The following is a 23,416-nucleotide window of genomic DNA, read 5'->3' on the forward strand; positions in this document are numbered from 1 at the left end:
CCGTTTTGTGGTCTTGCATCTGGCAGGAGCCTTTTCATCTACGCGTAGCGTGGTTGTAAATATAAAACGATCTTGCCCGGACTGTTAAGCACTTAAACTTACTAAAATAAATGACGTACTAAAAGTGAATTTTAAATTTCACCCCAAAACACCAACATCAAGCAAATTCGTTTTATGGGGAAGGTACACGTTTGGTAATTTGGTAATGGACATTGGAGAGCTGTTGATAGTAAAAACATTGTGAGAACGACCCCCTCTGTAGTAACGTAGTTTTTGAGAAAGAGGTAAATTCTCCCTAGCTAGAAGTCTTTTATTCATATCTGAAAGCACACAAATTCGTCCAACAAGGGTATTTTTCCTTTCATCATTTTCTCGCAACTTCGATAACCGATTGAGCCCAAATTTTCACAGGCTTGTTATTTTATACTTATTATGTAATACACCAACTGATAACACTGGTCTTTGGCGATTACCAAACGTGTACAGTGCCTTTAAGACAATATTGGCAATAATATTATCAAAGGGGAGGGGGTGTTGCATGTTCTACAGCATTGGGTGTGTTGAGTAGTTACCTTGCAGAGAACCTCCCTCAATGATGGTAATGAGAACATATAATTACTTGGCATCAGCTGCTAACCAACCAAAAATAAAGTAAAACATGGTAAATGCCAAACTTAGTTCATGGTCTGACGAGTCGACCCATGCAGAGTTTTTATCTTCAGCCTTCTAGAAAAGACTCTTAATATCAAAACTTCAGGCCACTTCGGTCTCCTTATTTTGCTCTTAGATGATAAACAAGCCCACAAGAAAATCTTCCCCACACCTTCCATATTTTCTTAAAGTATTCTCAACGAAAGACAAAGTGGAAAAACTACGAATGAAAACAACTAGGTACAACAAACAGAATGAAAAAACAAACCAGCTGAAAACCCACGGAAATAGTCGCTAATGCTGTGCGGTTGCTAGGCAACGGCAGGAAAAACCTAAATCCTTTGACGTGAATAAAACACGAAACCTTGTTTTGAGTTGACGGGTTGGACGGGTAGATAGTATGAAATATATACCTTCAAATCCGCGTACAAGACCAGCACGAAAATGTAGTAAGTGACAACTTGAAACCTGAAACTGTACATGCAATGATTGCATTACATGTCAACTTGTTTTGAATTTGATACCAGTGTCATGCAGAGACATACAGTTCTTAATTCATTCTCAATCTTGGTGACGGATAGCAATACTTAACAGCACGCTGCACTCAAACTAAAACTCCTTCGTCAGAACTGACCCTGTTCCGAGTGCCGGGCCGGGGGCCCGACTCTTTTCAGGTCAGTGCGATCATAGAGCAAGGGTGCGACCGAAACTCTGCATCAAAATTACCCGGTAGTGGGTCAAACTGGCACAAAATAATAGCTAAAATCACATTTTCAAATTATTAACCAGCTTTTCCAGGTCAGCCTGACTCCCGACCCCTAATACCCTAAATCAGGGTAATTCTGACAACTGAATTTTCACACATAGACTGTGTAGATCATAGGTTCGAATCCCGCCTGAGTACCCTGTGAATCGTTGACTACAGGATTTTGAAAGCATTGAGTAACCAGCGTGCTTATCTCACATCGGTGTCTGGGTAAAGTCAAAACAAGATGATCATTGTAGGATTTGAGGCAATGCACTGTCATAGGTTCGAATCCCACCTGAGTACCCTGTGGATCGTTGACTACAGGATTCTGAAAGCATTGAGTAACCAGTGTGCTTATCACACATCGCTGTCTGGGTAAAGTCAAAACAAGATGATCATTATAGGATTTGAGGCAATACACTGTCATAGGCTCGAATCCCACCTGAGTACCCTGTGGATCGTTGACTACAGGATTTTGAAAGCATAGAGTAACCAGTGTGCTTATCACACATCGCTGTCTGGGTAAAGTCAAAACAAGATGATCATTGTAGGATTTGAGGCAATGCACTGTCATAGGTTCGAATCCCACCTGAGTACCCTGTGGATCGTTGACTACAGGATTCTGAAAGCATTGAGTAACCAGCGTGCTTATCACACATCGCTGTCTGGGTAAAGTCAAAACAAGATGATCATTGTAGGATTTGAGGCAATGCAATGTCATTGGTTCGAATCCCACCTGAGTACCCTGTGAATCGTTGACTACAGGATTCTGAAAGCATTGAGTAACCAGTGTGCTTATCACACATCGGTGTCTGGGTAAAGTCAAAACAAGATGAATATTATAGGATTTGAGGCAATGCACTGTCATAGGTTCGAATCCCACCTGAGTACCCTGTGGATCGTTGACTACAGGATTCTGAAAGCATTGAGTAACCAGCGTGCTTATCACACATCGATGTCTGGGTAAAGTCAAAACAAGATGAACATTATAGGATTTGAGGCAATGCACTGTCATTGGTTCGAATCCCACCTGAGCACCAAGTGAGTCGTTGACTACAGGATTTTGAAAGCATTGAGTAACCAGTGTGCTTATCACACATCGCTGTCTGGGTAAAGTCAAAACAAGATGAATATTATAGGATTTGAGGCATTGCATGGTGAGGTATCAATATATTTATGGTCTACGGTAGCACCATGTGTGTATCTACTTGCCAGGTAGTTTGTTGTTTCTTTTCAATGATGAACATTGTTTTTGATGACGAACACGATAAAACAAAAAACACCCCAAAACGGGAGCCTGTAAAAGAGAAAACCAATCATCAATTTGTATTTAAAGTTTCTGATAACTTCTCATTTGCAATTTCGACAAAACATATCGTTATGTCACCACAACAAAAACCCAAAACAGAAAAACAAGAAACTGAATAAATTTGACAAGCTTCTGCCCTCTAAAAGTCTTCCAGTCTTAAGAATTTATGTCTGACATAAGGGTTCCTTGAAATAATCCGTACATCGATATTTTAGTGTCATCTTCATAAAAATAAATCTTAACATCCGTCCACCGTTATAGGAAAAGGCTTTTTGCTCTTCATTAACGAATAACTCAATTATGTTTTAACGGCACAAAATAAAGAAACAATAATAACCATCTTTAGATGTCCGTGGTTATTTCAAAATCAGAATCTATCTGGTATTCTGTATAAATGGAGCGGGAATTAAAACCTTTCATCTATACACAGCTCAGAGAGAGTCAGATTGGAATCAGACTGATTATTCGGAATAGAGAATACAGATACCCATTGCTATGGCCCCATTGCTATGTTCCCTAAGGGAGTTGCACACATCTCTATAAAGTGGATGGCATGTTGTAGGGGACACTCTATTTCAACATATATTTTGTACAACAAAAAATTACATAATACAGGCACCAATGTACATAAAAAATAGTATATTATATTATACCATACATTTGTATCTGAACATAGCCCATCAACCCCATGTAACCGCTGGTGTGTTCAAACTGAGGCTCTTACAAGCCTCGGTTTGGTAATGTATCTGAACATAGCCCATCAACCCCATGTAACCGCTGGAGTGTTCAAACTGAGGCTCTTACAAGCCTCGGTTTGGTAATGTATCTGAACATAGCCCATCAACCCCATGTAACCGCTGGTGTGTTCAAACTGAGGCTCTTATAAGCCTCGGTTTGGTAATGTATCTGAACATAGCCCATCAACCCCATGTAACCGCTGGTGTGTTCAAACTGAGGCTCTTACAAGCCTCGGTTTGGTAATGTCCCTGATGTAATAAAAACACTTTGCTTTAAAATAAACATCCGTCATCTTTAATCACACAGAAGTAGCGTTTATTTGGGAGAGCACGACGCTTGAGAATCAATCCAATCGTCTTCATAAATTTGATTGAAATAATATGTCAGAAATGCAAGACGTCCAATAAACGGAGTAAATTCAGATAAAGAAATGATTCTTTCCCCGTCCCTACTTAAATCATGATTGAAACGTTTTTCATGTATCAGGTGACATCCAAACATATTTATTTTGAATTAATTTGTTTTCCCTTAGAAAAAAAAACCCAAATGAAAGCTCAATACAAATAGTGTTTTTGGTCGGTAGATGCGGAAAGATTTTGTAGAGATTAGTATTTAATATAAATATTTGACTTTGAATAAAAAAAAAGAAAAAGTACTGCCATACTCGACAAAGACTAAGGGTATCGAAAATGGGGATTTTATATTTTTTACTTCAAAAAAAGGCTGACACAATTTAATTTCCTGATAAATATGGTTAAATTATTCAGTTTGGTTAAATTATTACTAAGGAAAATTTACAGGAATACTGGAGTAAGATTTATTTTTATATAAAGTTGTTTTTTGAAAGGAAGATATTCACCAGATATCTTGGGTGTTTGGTAAAATACTTAGAACCAAGGACTTAGGACATTAAAACGAGTTATTATGGCGGGCTCGTTATGAAATGTTTAAACTGGTAACGATAGGAGTCTATAAGAGCCAATCTCTTAACCCAAATTCATGTCTGAACGATCAGTAGGGATCACGTGGTTACCATTCCTTCTTGGTGCACAGATGGATTGTTAAATAAAGAGCACCTCATCATTCACGAATGTTGCACACACAATAAAACTATTGCGATAATATAATATTGCCTTAAAAGTTGATGCTGTTTAGATCATGTGCAACCAGAAAGATTTATACAAAGGTATTTTGTACTCGTGGGGTTATAATGAAAACACCACACAAAAACAACTAATTGTTATATTATTCTCCTGAAGACGAGCAGAGTATACTGTTCGAAACGTCGAGACCAAACCGGCTCTTTTCAGAGCCACCACTCCTTTACAAGAGTTTTTTTTTTACCCATGGTTGTACCCGCAAGTTTACTATTAATATTTATATGTATAGTTGCTATTATATTCAGGATAACATGTCACGTCATGGAGGAAGGACTAAAGGAACTGAGTGCGATAACACTCTGTACTAAGAACTGATTTTCACCTCTGTCTTTAATCCCAACGGTCAAACGATAAACACTGGACTCAAACTTGACACCCTATCGGTTCGTCGACCGCCAATGAACCCACAAGCACGGAGCACACGGAGTAAGGATCGACATGTCCAAGCCGAAGAATGGCCGGCCATGACCACTGGAAACGCCCCTCTGTGACTAGTAGGGCTCGAGGGGTAAAAGACATTCCCGTGGCGGTACCACCTAAACTCGGACATGTACGTCTTGGATAAAAATGCTGACAATTCATGCTGAAACGAAACATGCCTGTCTTAAAGATGAATTGATTATGCGAAGAATATTAAAATGCATACGTTATGGCTTCTAGGGATTAATGGTTGATGGTTAATTACGTTAGTCCACCAGGCTAGCGTTTTCTACGATTAATGCATGAATAAACGTAAGTTCTTAAAACAAGGGAAACGGAAGCTGTATGCCACTGACTTATTGCATTAGGAAGAATTTTAAATTTGATTAAATTAAAGGCAGTGGACACTATTGGCAATTGTCAAAGACTAGCCTTCACAGTTGGTGTATCTCAACATATGCATAAAATAACTAACCTGTGAAAATTTGAGCTCAATCGGTCATCGAAGTTGCGAGATAATAATGAAAGAAAAAACACCCTTGTCACACGAAGTTCTGTGCGTTAGATGGTTGATTTAGAGACCTCAAGTTCTAAACTTGAGGTCTTGAAATCAAATTCGTGGAAAATTACTTCTTTCTCAAAAACTATGGCACTTCAGAGGGAGACGTTTCTCACAATGTTTTATACCATCAACCTCTCCCCATTACTCGTCACCAAGAAAGGTTTTATGCTAATAATTATTTTGAGTAAATTCCAATAGTGTCCACTGCCTTTAAAGATCAAAGACATGATCGTATATGTCATGGCTCGCTGTTTCTTTACTCACTGATATTGAATGTTAATCATTATTATAACCATGGGTTGGTAAATCACCCACAGCAAATATTATAGAATGCGACATTTACATAATCTTCTTTCAGAATTGTTATTCTTTTTCTTATTTAATCTGAGTTCCAGCATGCCTTTAAGATAAAACCTTATTGTGAAAGTGAATTGGCAGTTCGAATCTGAAGTGTTTTTGTGAGAGAATTCTCATGGAGTAAACAGCCTCCAGTGATAACAAGTCTAGTCTCCGAATGGTTGAGTTTAACAGTAGACAGATCAATAGCCACATGATGTAAGATACATTAATTTCATATAAGGATTGGATATTGCACGCGATATCCTTGCAACCAAACATTAATTAATGATGATGTAAAACACACAAACTAATTTGTAAATAAATCTTCTGATATTGAACCATTAGAGAATTATAAAACCAGCACCGTCAATGGTTCGTGATCCCCAGAGCTTAACCCAGAACACAGTGGAAATAACATCGCTACCAGAATTACTTGTTCTTTGCTCAAAGCAAAACCAATTTTATCTTGCTGTTGCAAAACGGGTTACATTGAGTAAGGAAGTTGCATCAAGCTAAACGACTTGTGTTTAATGCGAGTATATAAATCCCCTCAACGTTTGGTAACGTTTGTGGGGATCAAATTTGTCTACAAAAGCTCTGCATACTAATGTTCTTACAGGAAGCAAATAAAGACGGGGGAAATCTATTAAAGCACTTGACACTAGTTGGTAATTACTCGAAATAATAAATAGCAAAAAGCCTTACTTGGTGATGAGTGATGGTGAGAGGTTGATAGTTAACAACATTGTAAGAAACGGCACTCTAGAGTATTTTTTGAGAAAAAAAGTTATTTCCCACCAAAATTTTTTAATTTGATTTCGAGACCCCAGTATTAGATTTTTAGTTCCTGAAATCAAGCATCTGTAAGCACACAACTTCGTGTGGCAAGGGTGTTTTTTCTTCCACTATTCTGTTGCAACTTCGACGACCAATTGAGCTCAAATTTTCACAGGTTTGTTACTTTATTCATATGTTGAAATACATCAAGTGGGAAGACTGGTCTTTGACACTTCCAACAGTGTCCACTGGCTTTAATATTGCGATTTCCTTCCATCCAGCACATTGAGCCTCATTAGGCCTACATTTAATTCTTGTCCCTGCATGTTTTACTTTCCTCATTTCTAGGCTTATTTAACCCATATCAAACATAGTATAAATCACCCTAAAAACAACATCGTCTTTACCAGACATTAATACAGAGGAGACACAACTGACAGAAAATATGAAAACAATCTTGATTTGTGAGAAGTGCATTTATTGCAGAGATTGGTTTTTACAGGAACACAACAAAATCCAATGTTAATACATGTATTCAAACACTTGCCGAAAATGACAGATTGCAATAAATTTATTTCATGGTTCTAAGACGAGAGTCATATCAATCAGTAACACAACAGACCATTGAAGTATATTTCTTAAAATCCTACTTCTACATCGAGCATTCACAGAAACTCTTGTTTTATTTCACAGAAACTCATGTATAAAACGGATCTACGGAATGGAACGACATATAAAAGTAAGAAATCGGCAGAAAATATTCGTCATTCTTCGTCCAAATGTATCTCTTTACTGCTTCAATATCTAAAGTGCTAGACATCCCCGCGAGATTGTTATTTGAAACTCAAGTACGTAATCTGCGATCCACGCTGACGGAATAATCGCAGTAACATTATATCCCTTGATGCTTAAACAAAATATTCAAAAGAGGCATTGTATATGACGACATCAAAACCTTATAATGAAGTTAAAAGCAAAGTCTTCGTGGAGAAATGTCAAAGAATCTTGTTTTGAACTCCCTTTTCCCGCTTCTTCATCTGGGATGAAATTTTGTTTGAACAGTGAGAAAAGTTTCTTCGATGGAAAGGTTTTGTGTATCATGTTATCGGGCAGTAGGATATTGACTGTGACCACTTCAAGAAATATTCCTTATTGATAAAAAGGAAAGAAGAAGAAGAAGGAGGAAAAAATCAGGCATTCAAGAGAACGTGCAAGTTAGATACTCAAATAGTTTAACTACGAAAGCTTCTGTTACACTCTGCTGAAAACCAAGAATGTTTTGTCAAGAATATCTAGTTTCTCCGTCACTAAAAAACGTCGTTTTCATTTTCACTTTTGCATTAATTTATTTTCTTAGAGAAGTCTTGTATGTGTTTCTTTTTTATGTTTTAAAAACATTTAATGTTAGAATTCGTTTACATATACTTACATTACCTACTGTGAATTACCATTGAGGTAAAGCTCAATGCAACCTTAATTAGCATAAACCACTGAGTATAGTAAGTATACAGTGCTACATGTAGCACACATCGGTGTATGGGTAAAAAAACAAAAATTAATATTCTTTATCCCCGATGCAAATTTAACATCTATTATAGCATGAACCAGTTAACAGAATGTTTGGATAAAGCCATGTTTAGGTCTTTACAATTAATTATCAACATTATATATTATAGTATAATAATAATAATAATAATGAAATTTACCATGCTTTTACGGACCACGTAAATATATTTAGTCCAAAAACAATAATGACTTACAGCTAGTCAGGAGAAATCTGGAGTATGGGTTGTTGGGTGCCCAATGGAATGGAAATGACGATCATACTAGGTCAGGGCAAGACATAAAACCTCTTATCTAGGATAATAGGTATATCAGGGTGAGTGGGTATAAGGATGGGACCTATCCCAAGGATGGGACCTATCCTGCTATGTCAAGGTAAGACCTCAGGTCACAGTGGGTACCAGTAGGTACTCCAAAGGGAAAAACCTCTTATCTATGATACTAGGTATATCATGGTGAGTGGGTATCCAAAGGATGGGACCTATCCCAAGGATGGGACCTATCCCAAAAATGGGACCTATCCCAAGGATGGGACCTATCCCAAGGATGGGACCTATCCTGCTATGTCAAGGTAAGACCTCGGGTCACAGTGGGTAACCTCTTATCTAGGATAATAGGTATATCAGGGTGAGTGGGTATCCCAAGGATGGAACCTATCCCAAGGATGGGACCTATCCTGCTATGTCAAGGTAAGACCTCAGGTCACAGCGGGTATTTCAGGGTGAGTGCTGGGATAGGGGCGCCAGTGGGTACCCCAGGGAAAGGACCAGATGATCCTGCTATGTCAAGGTGACACCTTTAGTCCAAGTTGGTACCAGTGGGTACCTCAAAGGATAAACCTCTTATCTAGGATAGTAGGTATTTTAGGGTGAGTGCTGGGATAGGGGCGCCAGTGGGTACCCCAGGAAACGGACAGGAGGATCCTGCTATGTCAAGGTGACACCTTTAGTCCAAGTTGGTACCAGTGGGTACCTCAAAGGATAAACCTCTTATCTAGGATAGTAGGTATTTTAGGGTGAGTGCTGGGATAGGGGCGCCAGTGGGTACCCCAGGAAACAGACCGGATGATCCTGCTATGTCAAGCTGACACCTTTAGTCCAAGTTGGTACCAGTGGGTACCTCAAAGGATAAACCTCTTATCTAGGATAGTAGGTATTTTAGGGTGAGTGCTGGGATAGGGGCGCCAGTGGGTACCCCAGGAAACAGACCGGATGATCCTGCTATGTCAAGCTGACACCTTTAGTCCAAGTTGGTACCAATGGGTACCCCAAAGGATAAACCTCTTATCTAGGATAGTAGGTATTTTAGGGTGAGTGCTGGGATAGGGGCGCCAGTGGGTACCCCAGGAAACGGACCGGAGGATCCTGCTATGTCAAGATGTGAGTACTTCAAGGGCACTTTGGAGTCAATTCCATGCTATAAAGAAACAGAAAAAAACAAAAACCACTGGTTACCATTGCAGTCAATGATTCAGGTGAGAGATAATAGATACCCCTCACAAAACTTACTACAACTAATTGTGATTAAATGATAACCAACTGCTGTTTTCTCACTGAGACTCTCATTTGTTACATATAGCATTGTTGAATTGAGTCTGTTATCACGCCCACACGCCCCCATGAACCATTACAAATACTGCATTATATGTTGTTTGTATGAGGAGCTTTATTTGCTCAACCTTGGTAGCTTTCATCTCTAGATTCTAGTAGGTCACACAGCTATAATTATCCTGTTTATCCAAACAAATCAGTGTTTTCTAGAAAATCACACACTGAGAAGATCCTATGGGAATAGCAGGCAATTGGGAAAACACAAATATCAAAATATTCATCACGAGATCGTCATCCTTCATGAGATGAAACGGAAATCAAAGAGATTTAGTAAAAACCACCGAGGAAATATATCAGGATTTGATAAATCCGTGGGAAGTTCCCACCCAATGAAACTAGAACGCTCCAATAAATGATGTCATTGACCAGATAATTTTTTTCCTCCAGTTAAATGCAGTTTTGGTGAAAGTTCACAACCTGGGCCCGATTTCAAGGAGCTGCTAACACACAAAAAAACTGCTATGTGTTCTGAGCCGTTGATCATTTTGTATGAAAGGGGCTCAATATAAGTTTTAAATATTATTATTATTAAGAACAACAATATAGTGCTTACAGAGATGCCAACATTGAATTTTAAAAAAGAGTAGCATCTCCCAAATGTTAAGGGCGAGCGCAGCTTGGGCTCCCTAAACCGATCTTTCTATTACTCTCTACAATGCTAATTAGCTCATTTTCAGGCATTGTTGTGAAATAACAATTACCTGTATGCATCAACAGAACAGCTACAAATGTTTATAATGGCCAGTGAAAAAAAAATTGAAAAAAAACCCTGATTTCCCTCATCTTCTGACTATGTTTCAAAAATAAATGTAACATACAAAAGGGTGGCCTTACATAAATGTAACATAAAAAAGGGTGGCCTTACTTAAATGTTTTTGTTTTAATGATCAGAAACGCAACAACAAGCTATTGGGAGAGTGAAAAAAAAAAAAAAAAAAACGTGTCCGGATTTTGGGCAAAAAATACGTGTCCGTATTTTGGGCATTGTCTGGACATCGGCGCTACAATTACTGGTAGGACAACATGGAAACTGTCTAGCTTAGACCTCACAGGCCACTCAGTTGAAGGTATTTTTGTTCAGAAGGTCTCCTTTTTTTTTGCCAAGCTTCGATAAAGTACATGTACAGCCAGCGTGGGCACAATAATAGTGAATACATGAGGAATGAGGTTACTGTGATGTGACACGTTAGCTCACACACAAACTCATTCCCCACGCACGCACGTGTGCACTATTCCCCCCCCCCCCATCGTGTATTAGAGATCAATGGGTACGATCTTGCAGAAATCCACTAGCGTAGAAAATGCACTCAGCCGGCCAGCCAGCGGGGGAGGCCACGCAACAATCATTCGGCGAGACACGTACATTGTTCGAGTGAATTCGCCGCTATTATTCAACACTGCGTTCTAAAATTAAAAGTGTTTTTTTCTTTTCTGTTACAATTGTTTTGATATTTTTCTTAATTTTTATTTCCACTTCATAGTTCATTAGTTGTTTGCATGTATTGTACGATTTAATAAAATTATATTGGCCGGCTTGTTTGGCGTGTTTTATTGAGTATTATCGTAGTGTCGTAGTCACGGCTCGAAATCGTATTTGCTACGCCCAAATCGTGTATGTTGGTATCTCTGTGCTTACCAAAATAAGGGTACAAGCCAAACCACTATGAGACATGTTCAATTTGTGACTAGTATCCTGCTCATTTTTGCTAAGCAGAAACTTGTTTAGCAATGTTTTCTGTTTAAGCAGCTCTGTGAAATTAGGCCATGAAGACTGCAGAAATAACTGGGGATAACAGTACAAGGTATTGACTTATCAACTACCTCAATGCAATAAATTGGGGGAAGGGGTGGGTGCAGGTAATCTCAAACATCTTATACAAACTGAAACTAGTACAGATTTCATTCAGTGTAACAGACGCTCAGAAGATCTTAAATATCTAGTCTAATTGGTATGTACAAATAGAGTTACCGACAATGTCAATACAATGTCACATACACACTATACAATGTCAATACAATGTCAGATACACACTATACAATGTCAATACAATGTCACATATACACTATACAATGTCAATACACACTATACAATGTCAATACAATGTCACATACACACTATACAATGGCAATACAATGTCACATACACACTATACAATGTCAATACAATGTCACATACACACTATACAATGTCAATACAATGTCACATACACACTATACAATGTCAATACAATGTCACATACACACTATACAATGTCAATACAATGTCACATACACACTATACAATGTCAATACAATGTCACATACACACTATACAATGTCAAAACAATGTCACATACACACTATACAATGTCAACTCAATGTCACATACACACTATACAAACTCCCTAGGAAAAGTTACCGACAATGTCAATACAATGTCACATACACACTATACAAACTCCCTAGGAAAAGTTACCGACAATGCCAATACAATGTCACATACACACTATACAATGTCAATACAATGTCACATACACACTATACAATGTCAATACAATGTCACATACACACTATACAATGTCAATACAATGTCACATACACACTATACAATGTCAAAACAATGTCACATACACACTATACAATGTCAATACAATGTCACATACACACTATACAAACTCCCTAGGAAAAGTTATCGACAATGTCAATACAATGTCACAATACACACTATACAAACTCCCTAGGAAAAGTTACCGACAATGTCAATACAATGTCACATACACACTATACAAACTCCCTAGGAAAAGTTACCGACAATGCCAATACAATGTCACATACACACTATACAATGTCAATACAATGTCACATACACACTATACAAACTCCCTAGGAAAAGTTACCGACAATGTCAATACAATGTCACATACACACTATACAAACTCCCTAGGAAAAGTTGCTTGACCTTTTTACACTAATACTATTAAGTAATAGCTACCAACTTCTTTGGAGTAGGGGTTAGCTATATGTGTCCACTGGTGTTCATTTGCTACCTGTTTAACAGGCTAAAATAGTGTGAAATGGGTTTTTTTTTGGAAATTCATAAACCTGAAGGAACAGATTCAGGAAATCTCAGATGGCCAAATCTCACACTCAACTCCAAGGCATGATCTCATATAGCTGCTTATAAAGCAGAAAATATTGCTTAAACGATTTCTGCTAATCAAAAAGAAGCAGGACACCAGTCACAGATGACATGCGAAATGGTGTTTAAGCTGGTAACCTTTTTCTTGTAAGCATAATTTTGGTTGTGCTTCAAAGCAACTTTTGGTGCTCAAGCAGCTCTATAAAATTTGGCCGAGTGTGGGACAAGTCTCTTCTATGCATATGGTTTGATTTGAGAGACTATTGTAGAAACCTTTCGAGTGTAGATTGCTAAATACTAAAAATAAATAAAAAGAGTCTTGTAATTCCTTTAAGGAAAGGTTAATGTCCCCAAGACTCTAGTGATTGCTTGGGTGAATCTGCTTATCAATAGTCAGTAGTAATGACACAAGAACACATGACACCAGGGAATATTCCTCACATATCTCAAGTTGCATTTCAAGTCACTGACCATAAGGATCATGAATAAGACATACCGACCACATAGACATACCGACCACATGGACATCAAGTTTGGTTTTTCTTGTCTCTTTTACAGAATGTAATGAGCGTATTCCTTGGAGGGGGGCCACTTCTCTTACAAGATTCTGTGAAATAAAACCTCACTGGTTTCTGACTATTACAAACAATCATGTCAGCGTGTTTCCTTTCTATAGAAATTGTTACCTCTTTCCAAGTCAATTTATTTTTAATTCAAAGATAATACTCCTTACTTAAGCTGATCGGCAGAGGAAGTTTACCATTGCTAGGATGATAGTGTTATGGTACAATGCACAAGTCTGCCCTGGAATACCATACATGCCATAAAGGAAATACAGCCTAAGGCAAGATTTTTATATGGAGTGATGTCTACAAGAAAATCAATACAATCTCCAGGGTACACAACATGCTCGGATTAGTTGTGCTCCGATGAGTACAGCCCGGCAAAGTAATAATTCAGATACATCAAGATGAATATTTCAGCTTGTAGTCATTATGATTGCTGTTTAATGTAGCAGGCTTACATAGTCAGCTATGAGGGTTTCAAGCAATGTTGGGTTAAAGAATCAATCATTTATTCCCACAAGATTTGTCGATTCTAATTAATTTTGGACCATCGTTTTATTGTATGTTGTATACTCTGTACTCTCTTGAGTCTTAATAAAGTGTAAGGGCCAAAACCAAATAATATTCTTTATCCTAGATACAACAGTAACAGCTATTCATAATAGTTTCTCTACTCCTATTGGTGGAGAGCGCGTCACGTGGAGGTGTTTAAACCTTTGATAATGACCAGCTGGAGCTGTTTATAACAAGCTGGCTTCCGCATGTCGGGCGTGCAAGATAATCATGCGAAACGCAATTCATAGCTATAGTAACAGCGCGTTATCTAAGCGCGCGCGCATACACACAAACCACGCGCATCGAACAGATTCTTCACAAAGTTTTGGAAAAAAGATATTTCAAACCACGAATTTTCAATTGTTAAAGTGTCTATAACTGTATTTGTTAACGTTTTTTATGAATGGGAATAAAAGAGTAGTGACTCGTTCTTAAACGTCCGTTTAAAACCTTGCAGGGTCGTTGCCGCGCGATAAAGGCCCTCGCCTTCCGCTCGGGCTTTTATCACACGGCTGCCGACCCTGCCGGCTTTAAACGGCCGTTGAAGCACTTGTCGCTACCCCTTTATTCCCTTACTGAGTCATTGTGGTACCAGCTGCTACTCAATATAGGATTTGAACTGCCTCTAGCCACCAGGCCAGTCTGGTAAGACATCTTTACTAGCAATGCAAAGGTTGTGGGTCCCAAACCCATCCCAGTGATTAGCCCTTTACGGTCTATTGAATCCCTGCGGTACCAGCTACTACTCAATATAGGATTTGAACTGCCTCTAGCCACCAGGCCAGTCTGGTAAGACATCTTTACTAGGAATGCAAAGGTTGTGGGTCCCAAACCCATCCCAGTGATTAGCCCTTTACGGTCTATTGAATCCCTGCGGTACCAGCTACTACTCAATATAGGATTTGAACTGCCTCTAGCCACCAGGCCAGTCTGGTAAGACATCTTTACTAGGAATGCAAAGGTTGTGGGTCCCAAACCCATCCCAGTGATTAGCCCTTTACGGTCTATTGAATCCCTTATGCTCTTTGGTTATTTTTTTGCTCTTGTTTGCAGCTATTTTTAATGTGTACAGCGCCTTGGGGTCCAGTCATGGATGTAAGGCGCTTTATAAGCGTTATTTATTATTATTATTATTATTATTATTATTAATATAGGATTTGAACTGCCTCTAGCCACCAGGCCAGTCTGGTAAGACATCTTTAGGTTGTGGGTTCGAAACCCGTCCCATGTGATTAGCCCTTGGATTTTTCAGAGGACCCAGGTTAACCATACAAACTCAATAATAAAAACTTATCTCTTTCCTAAATAGTAGATTAATGATTTGTTTCTTGCAAGTTATAATTTATCCTTTTGTTTGTTTCATGCGCTTTAATCATGTTTTGCAGAAGCGCATTATAAAAACCTTCATATTATTATTATTATTATTTCATTTTAATAAAAACAATTTATAATTACACGGTAATATGCAACATCATGTACCACTACAAAAGGGTTTGCTCTGCTATTGAAAATTTAGACATAGTAATTTCTTACTTTCATTCCAGATCATGTACTCTTAGTCTTATTAGTATTAAGTTATGTATTCAGAAAAAAATTCTAGCAAAATTCAAGGTTTAGAAATCTGTTTTATACTGTGTATCGAGAATTGTGTATTAGAGAATATTTTAACAAACAGTGTAGCAAACAAAATGTCAGTACCTGTGATCATCGAGACCCAAGGTTTCAGACAGGATTGGTGAAAGAGTGTCAAAATTTGCTTCTTATTTAAAAACTGGGTGTCTAAATTATTCACTTACAATTCATTTACCCGACAGGTAAATAACAGATACAAATAGGTGACCGAATTTAAAAGAGGGTGTCCAAAAGACACCCAGACACCTCTGTTGCTAACGTAAATTAACCGAGAAACCGCCATTTTGCTTGTACTGAGTTGAGATATTCCTTTGCTGTGTAATTGAATTCAAATACATCAAGGTGTTATTTAAAAATCTGAAATCTGATTTGAGATTCTGACATGCATAGTCCTGCAGTGCAATCCAGCATTCTATATTGAATCAGAGACTAAAAGGACACTCCCAAAATCCCCTGTTCTATCACCAGAAACATCTTTAATTGACCATCTAACATATTCTGTACATGAGTCTTAGGACCGCACTTGCTTCAATGCTTCTATGCTTGCAATTATGCAAAGATACTTGGTCGGTTCTTGCTGTAAGGTGTGAGGCTACTGAAGCAGGTGAAAGGCATCCCCCCCCCCATCAAACACTCCACTTTAAGAGACCAAAGACATTTACTGTCACTATGGCGATAAACCAACAGTAACGTGTATATTTTACAACCGATAACAACATCCAAGCCAAGTAATGTTCAACTCCCTATCAACTCTCTCAAAACAACATTATTCCAACTAATAAATATCATCTGCAAATGTTACATACAGAGAATAACATGACAAAGCATGAACCATTTCAAATCATTGTTTTATATCCACCACAGACATGACAGATGGTTTCAATATTTCAAACATTTTTCATTTTAAAAAATGGCAAGACCGTGGGATTATTTATCTTGAGTCAAGCCAATGAGCTATTCATCAATCATTGTGAAGCATATGATGGAATGGTAAGACACAGTACTTTAGTCAGGTGAGTAGACTGTGGGCGTGTGGATGATAAGACATCGCTGTAGGCTTACGATGATAAGTTGTATCAGTCGGGAAAAGGTTACACCATAAGAGTGAAAGAAGCGTTAGGAAAGCTAGCTTACCTATAGGCTAAGTTTGATCATAGTCAGTGGGGTTGCAATGTCAATACAATAATCTACTAACATTACAAGGATGTTGTTATGTCTGAATGTTATTTGTCTGTTATCAGGGTTTCAATGTTTTATCTAAACTGTTAGATTATTTTGTACAATGACTGTGGTTGTCAGGATACGAATATTGAATATTGTCCTTGAATCTTAGATGTTATTTGTAAATGTGTCTGTTTATCTATTACTATCTATCCAGATTCAATGGTCAGCTAGCTACCACTTATTCTCACGCAATGCTCCTTCACTCTGGAACTCAATACCTTGCTCATTAGCCAATGTGACCTCCATTTCCCAGTTAAAAAAGGAGCGTAAAACTCACTTGTTTGTCTATAATATGTTGTTTTCCATTTGCTTTGTCGAAGCTCTTTGTTACCACTGGAAAAGGCGCTTTACTAATGGTCAGTTTGTACAAATGTACAATACTGTTACTTTCCTGTAACAGCATTTCCATTGGGGTTGGGGGGGGGGGGTAATGATTGTCATTTTGCTGACTGATGCTTTCTTTCAGAAGGTTTAAAGAACACATTTTGCAGACTGACATTATTCTCCGTCTTGGTTCCCATTGAAGTTGATAGGAGGGAGAAGTGACAACCACAGTGAGTCCAACTCGTACAATACTATTTTTTCCTTTTCTCATCACAAAGTGAATTCTCTGTCAGTCTGTTTGTTTGTCTATCTGTCTGTCCTACTATGAGTTTCCTATACCAACCTGTACTATTTCCTTCCTTTTCTTTTCCTCATCACAAAGTGAATTCTCTATCAGTCTGTCTGTCCTTCTCTGTCAGTCTGTTGTCTATCTGTCTGTCCTTCTCTGTCAGTCTGTTTGTCTATCCGTCTGTTCAATGAGTTACCCACTTTCCTTTCTGTCCTCCCACATAAGGTGAATGCTCTACCATCCCCAGTATGACCTAGATTATCTGATCCCCTTGGGACAATCCCATTATCAAGTTACGTCCCTCTTTTAGCGACATCATTTAGCCCTCCTGCCCCTATTATATCAATATACTACAACTATAGCAAATATAGACTGACAGGCACAACATTGACTTCAGAGGCTGACGTAGCGTTCCTTCTCATCATGACTTGGTCACGTAATAACAAGTTGAGTAATAACAATCCCGTTGGCAAGTTTTGTTTTGATGGCACGGTGTGTGTCACTAGGCAGTAATAAATGCTAGTGTATTAAATCAGTACCTTAAAGACTTTGCTGATTGATACATTAATGGATTGTCAAATGGAACTCTTATCAATCATAATACTTTACGTCACTCTCCATCCTCAATTCAAACCCAACTTACAACTTGACATTCAAATCCTGTCAACTAATTTTGTAATTCCACTCATCATTCTCAAACCCTAAGAGTATGTCTCCATCTTGTAACCATTCTAATCATCATATACTCTAATCCTAAACAAAAGTATTTAACATAAGGATAAGACAATCATTTTTTTAGCCAATGTTTAAAAAGTTTAAATCCTAAACATCGGAAATTCTAGTGCACCTCAAGCTCTCTATAAATTACACAAAGAAAATAAAAATAAATTAACATTAGCAGAAGAAAACCTAAAAGCAAGGTCCCATTAAAAACACGCACTGCACGAGGATAAAAACTATCGGTAAACCGCTTACCACCTTAACGCTTAAGATGAAAATTAGAAGGAAACAAATTAAATTATTCACCTGCTGGGTGAAACACATTGTGCATTTGACCATCTTCCCTTAAAAATTCCCTGTACTGTCTATCCATTCTACTCAAAGTGCTCAAATATCTTGCAATTCAAATTCCACTCGAACAGAAGACCAAGCTTAACTGTAAAAAGAAGTATAATTTAGTTCTACTAAACTGAAGTTTAAAAATAATTTTACTTGAATATAACTATTTAGTTTTCAAGATTTGACATTTGTTTAAAGATTATTCAAATACTATACAAATAATACAAAGTCCATTGTTTTGCTGATTTGACTGTAAGTTTTAGATAAACTTTAAATGGATACTTTTGTAGATTCAAGAAAGTTACAAGATTTGATTTAAGGCATTGAACAAAATAAAACTGCTAATGATCAATGAGTTATTGTGTTGCTCCTGACATTATTATCCAGTGCATCTCTGCTTTTGTGACTAAAATCATTTGTATGTGTTTTTTATTTTGAAACAGTGTAACAAATCTAGACAAAAATGCATTCCCTTGAAAATCAGGCTATACAACTTGAAACACAAGGACAAATAATTCCTAGCTTCTATTCTTGCACACACAGCCATTGTCCAAAGTGACATTGAATTTATCTTTACTCGTGACAATGGGCAGTCAATTCTTGATAAGACCTTGTAGCTTCAATCCTTGTGAAACAGCTACAATCCTTGTAATAATAGATTAATGAATATTCATATCCACCTTAATAATTTATATCAAGGCATAAGCTGTGTAAATTGAATTAGGTTGCCAAGGCGATTGAATAAATACAAAATAAGGAATAAATCGTAACCGTCTGATTCTTCATTTGGAGTCAGGAGCATTGTGAATTCTTAGAGCTAAGAATCTTGCCTTTTTTTCAGTCTATTATTTGTATTGATTTCACACAATGACTGTGCATTTGCTAGAAACTGAAAATTATATTGAAGAGAAAAAACACCAGAAAACATGCAAAGGGAGAATGAAAATATCCAATAAAACCAGTTTGACCTGGAGTTATATTGAAATGAAACAGTAACCTGGTGATAGTAATGCGAGCAACAATAACCCATAACAAGGCAAGTTTAGCACTGAGTTTGCCTTAAGAGCTTTTGCTAAGAACAAGTTACGAACAAAAAGAATGGTGTGAAATTTCAGTCTATATGAGATGTACAGGGGAGCAGGGGAGCCATTTAGCTTCTAAAATGCACCTGTGTATACAGTAATACAGCTGAAGCTTTACTCATAGGAAAACCTATACATCTAAACAAGGCTTTTGTCAACATTTGCTGGAAATTAAAAACTGGGTATCCAAATTGTCCACATACAATAAATGTGTAAATGACAGATAAAGCAGGGTGACCAAATTAAAAACAGAGTTTCCAATAGACACCCAGACATCCCTCTGGCTAACTATGTATCTAGAATGATTCAGCAAAACAATAAAAATAACTCCATCTCAAGTCTTCCCAATGTCCAACAATATCTAAAAACCAGTCCATCAAATAAAAACAGGTCAACTGTCTACCCTCAAATAATAATTTCCCCTCGTCTCGAGATAAATTTTATGGTTTTAAAAAACTAATAAGCGAAAACTACATCAACATCAGCCTCATCATCTGCTTGTACTGCATTGTTACCATGGTAACATATTATGGTTAAATTCACACTTTCCAGTTTGCTGGATAACAACACCATGCCCTGAAATGACTTCATTTAATTCAATTGACCTACATGTATTTTCAGCTTGATGAATCACTCAAGATGGGGGTTTTGTTCTCACTACAGCTAGGAATAACTATGCATGGTTATCAAGTCACCAGCATGGTTGAGTAGACCCCAAAAATGAAAATGACTTAATCAATAACAAAGTATGAATTCTTCTCTAGACAGTGACTTTAGGAATAATAAAGTCACCAAGCATGGTTGAGTACTACCCCAAAATGAAAATGACTTATTCAATAACAAAGTATGAATTCTTCTCTAGACAATGACTTTAGGAATAATAAAATCACCAAGCATGGTTGAGTACTACCCCAAAATGAAAATGACTTATTCAATAACAAAGTATGAATTCTTCTCTAGACAATGACTTTAGGAATAATAAAGTCACCAAGCATGGTTGAGTTTTACCCCAAAATGAAAATGACTTAATCAATAACAAAGTAGGAATTATTCTCTAGACAATGACTTTAGGAATAATAAAGTCACCAAGCATGGTCGAGTATTACCCCAAAGTGAAAATGACTTATTCAATAACAAAGTATGAATTCTTCTCTAGACAATGACTTTAGGAATAAAAAAGTTTGCATTTTTTTTACTTTGATTTTTTGTATTATAAAGTATGCATTGTTCTTTAGACATTGACCTTATATTATAAAGAATGCATTATTCTAAAGACATTTGCTTTGCTTTTATTCTTATTCAATTAATCTAAGGAAAATGAGAGGATATTTTGAAACCTCAAATTCCATGAACATTTCATCAAACCATCTTATAGTCTCTATAGATCCTAAAGACTCAGTTAGGTTTGATACAGAAGTACACATCTATCCTAATCTGTATACAATGCATATTGTAGACTGTGCTTGCGGCAAAAAACTGTTCAGTTACAAAAACAATACTCCAAAAAAGTGCACAATATCTGAGAGCTTCATATAATAAACTCTAACGATGTCATGATATGAATAACATTTTGACATTTATCACAACTGTAGAGGTTTTCTAAATCCTAATCTGTAATCTGTGTCATTATCTGTATATCACTGACTTAATAGAAAGATGGAATTTGTTTCATAAACATGAGAAGTTTATTGAAGTGCTTTCATTTACGCAGGAATATAAAAGGATAAAGTAGGCCGCTGTTTGGGAAGTATTTAGGCCAGGGTAACTGCCAAGAATGGCGGTGACGTAGTTAGTGCAATATGTTGACATTATAGTCAATTGCATTTAACAGGCGTGATATTTGGTCCTGAGAAAAAAAGTAGGAATATTTTATCGAGAGCACGAGCTGACCTACATGTACACATGGTTTAGGCAATAAGAGACATTTCAGACCAATTAACCACAATTTGTGTACAGCTTTCTCCAGAAGACGATCAGATCAGTTGAAACCAATAATTCTGAACCAACACATCTCATTTAGAGATTTTCATTTTTTACACATGGTGTAACTGAAAACCTTTACTATATAGGCCTATTTGTATTTACACCATGCAAAGTTTCAAATCCTTTTTTCTTTTCCCAAAAGCAAACAATATGGAAAACAGACTAGAGTAGAAAGAATACCATGCCTGATTCAAGTGAAGTTAATCATGGGTTGAAACATCTATTTGAATACACAGTTTTCCAATTACCTCCACCACCACCTAGACTCGCTGTACCCCTGGAAAATTCTTCTTGATTTTATTCTCTCCTTCCCCCTTCCCTCTACACCATGTAGATGGCCTTTTCAACTATCTAGGGGCGTCATGTAATGCAGCCTTTAATTACAATGAAACTAAATATGAACTGTCAATTCTGTCTGTCTTTTAACTCAGATTTCACTGTGATCATAACTCAACCTACATCTGATTATCATAAAAGCTTCTCAGGGTCTCCTTCCCTTTTAGCAAACCTTAAATCATACCGTCATATGACATCTTTTAAGAGGGGGATCTTGATTATTCATCTGTCAATTGAGTTTACATGAGTGATGTATTAATACTCTATCATCCATGTTTTATAAAGCTATTTTAAGTTTCCTTTGTAAACACTGTTTTAAAACTGAGGGAAAGATTGAATTTTATGTATTCAGTTACACTTTTTGCATTAAAAAGATTTTACCTGTCAGACCATGTAATTGATTGATTGTAAGTATGGGTACTGGCGCCACATTCTCACTAGAGGGCAGCAGACTTTCTGTAACGGCTTTTGTTTAATCATTGTGACAGAAATGACTTAAATGACAGACATTACTAATTTACATATATGCAAATGATATCTCTGGTCCAAACAGCGCCCTCATTGAGGTTAAAAGGAAGATGCCATTGAGCACTAGTCGAGAGTCAAGGCATGGACTTCATGTTGGTATTAAACAATTTATTTTCTGTACAGAACACATGTATTGCAGTAAGCATCTATATGTGTATCTTTGAGATTATCGCTGTCACAATGAGTCCCTAACTTGACAAAGGAAGACAACAAGCACTTGGGATTTGATGTCAAAATATTAAAATAACTTCAACTGAACCGAAAACCAGGCTGATAATCTGCCATGATGGTATGCTGGAATATGGACCTACATATACCTCTCATTGAGCCAAATATAGTGATAAACAATGGTGGAAGCCTGTCCACTCCTCTATATAGTGATAAACAATGGTGGAAGCCTGTCCACTCCTCTTATAGTGATAAACAATGGTGGAAGCCTGTCCACTCCTCTATGCCCCATTTTTAAGAAAAAGTTGCAGATTTGTTTAAGATAATCAGAAATAATCACATTTTGGAACTACACAAGTACATCAAGACAGAACTCTAGATTTGACTCAACAACAGCAATAAATAAGGGTACGGGGTACAAGACACAAAGCCTGCCTTATACATTGACATCAAATACACTGTACTAGTCTTTTATGTACAAAAATTGGGCTCCGTCTAATTGAGGAACTTTGCTTACTTCATACATTGAAGCAATGTCCTGGAAACCTAAAGTTCTATCAAATGTTAACATACTGTACATGAAGGAGTTGCAGTTTATGATTACCAACACAGCAACATGTCGTCTACAAGGACATGCAGTTTTGCATTTCAAACAATTGCAAGATGGCCTGGCAA

General features: G+C 37.3%; 1 protein-coding gene across 1 annotated transcript in view; it reads right to left on the minus strand.

The window, feature by feature from the left end:
- Nucleotides 1-7,161: 7,161 nt before the first annotated feature.
- Nucleotides 7,162-23,416, minus strand: part of LOC117294815 (putative aminopeptidase W07G4.4) — a 45,629-nt gene continuing 29,374 nt past the window's right edge. Inside the window, exons 15-16 of the mRNA XM_033777349.1 lie at nucleotides 8,803-9,683; nucleotides 7,162-8,606 (exon numbers count right to left, since the gene is read on the minus strand). Of these exons, the coding sequence (XP_033633240.1) occupies nucleotides 9,555-9,683 (129 nt within the window). The 3' untranslated portion in view covers nucleotides 7,162-8,606; nucleotides 8,803-9,554. The remainder of the gene's footprint in view (nucleotides 8,607-8,802; nucleotides 9,684-23,416) is intronic.

This window comes from Asterias rubens, chromosome 9, assembly GCF_902459465.1.
Source record: "Asterias rubens chromosome 9, eAstRub1.3, whole genome shotgun sequence".
NCBI lineage: Eukaryota > Metazoa > Echinodermata > Asteroidea > Forcipulatida > Asteriidae > Asterias > Asterias rubens.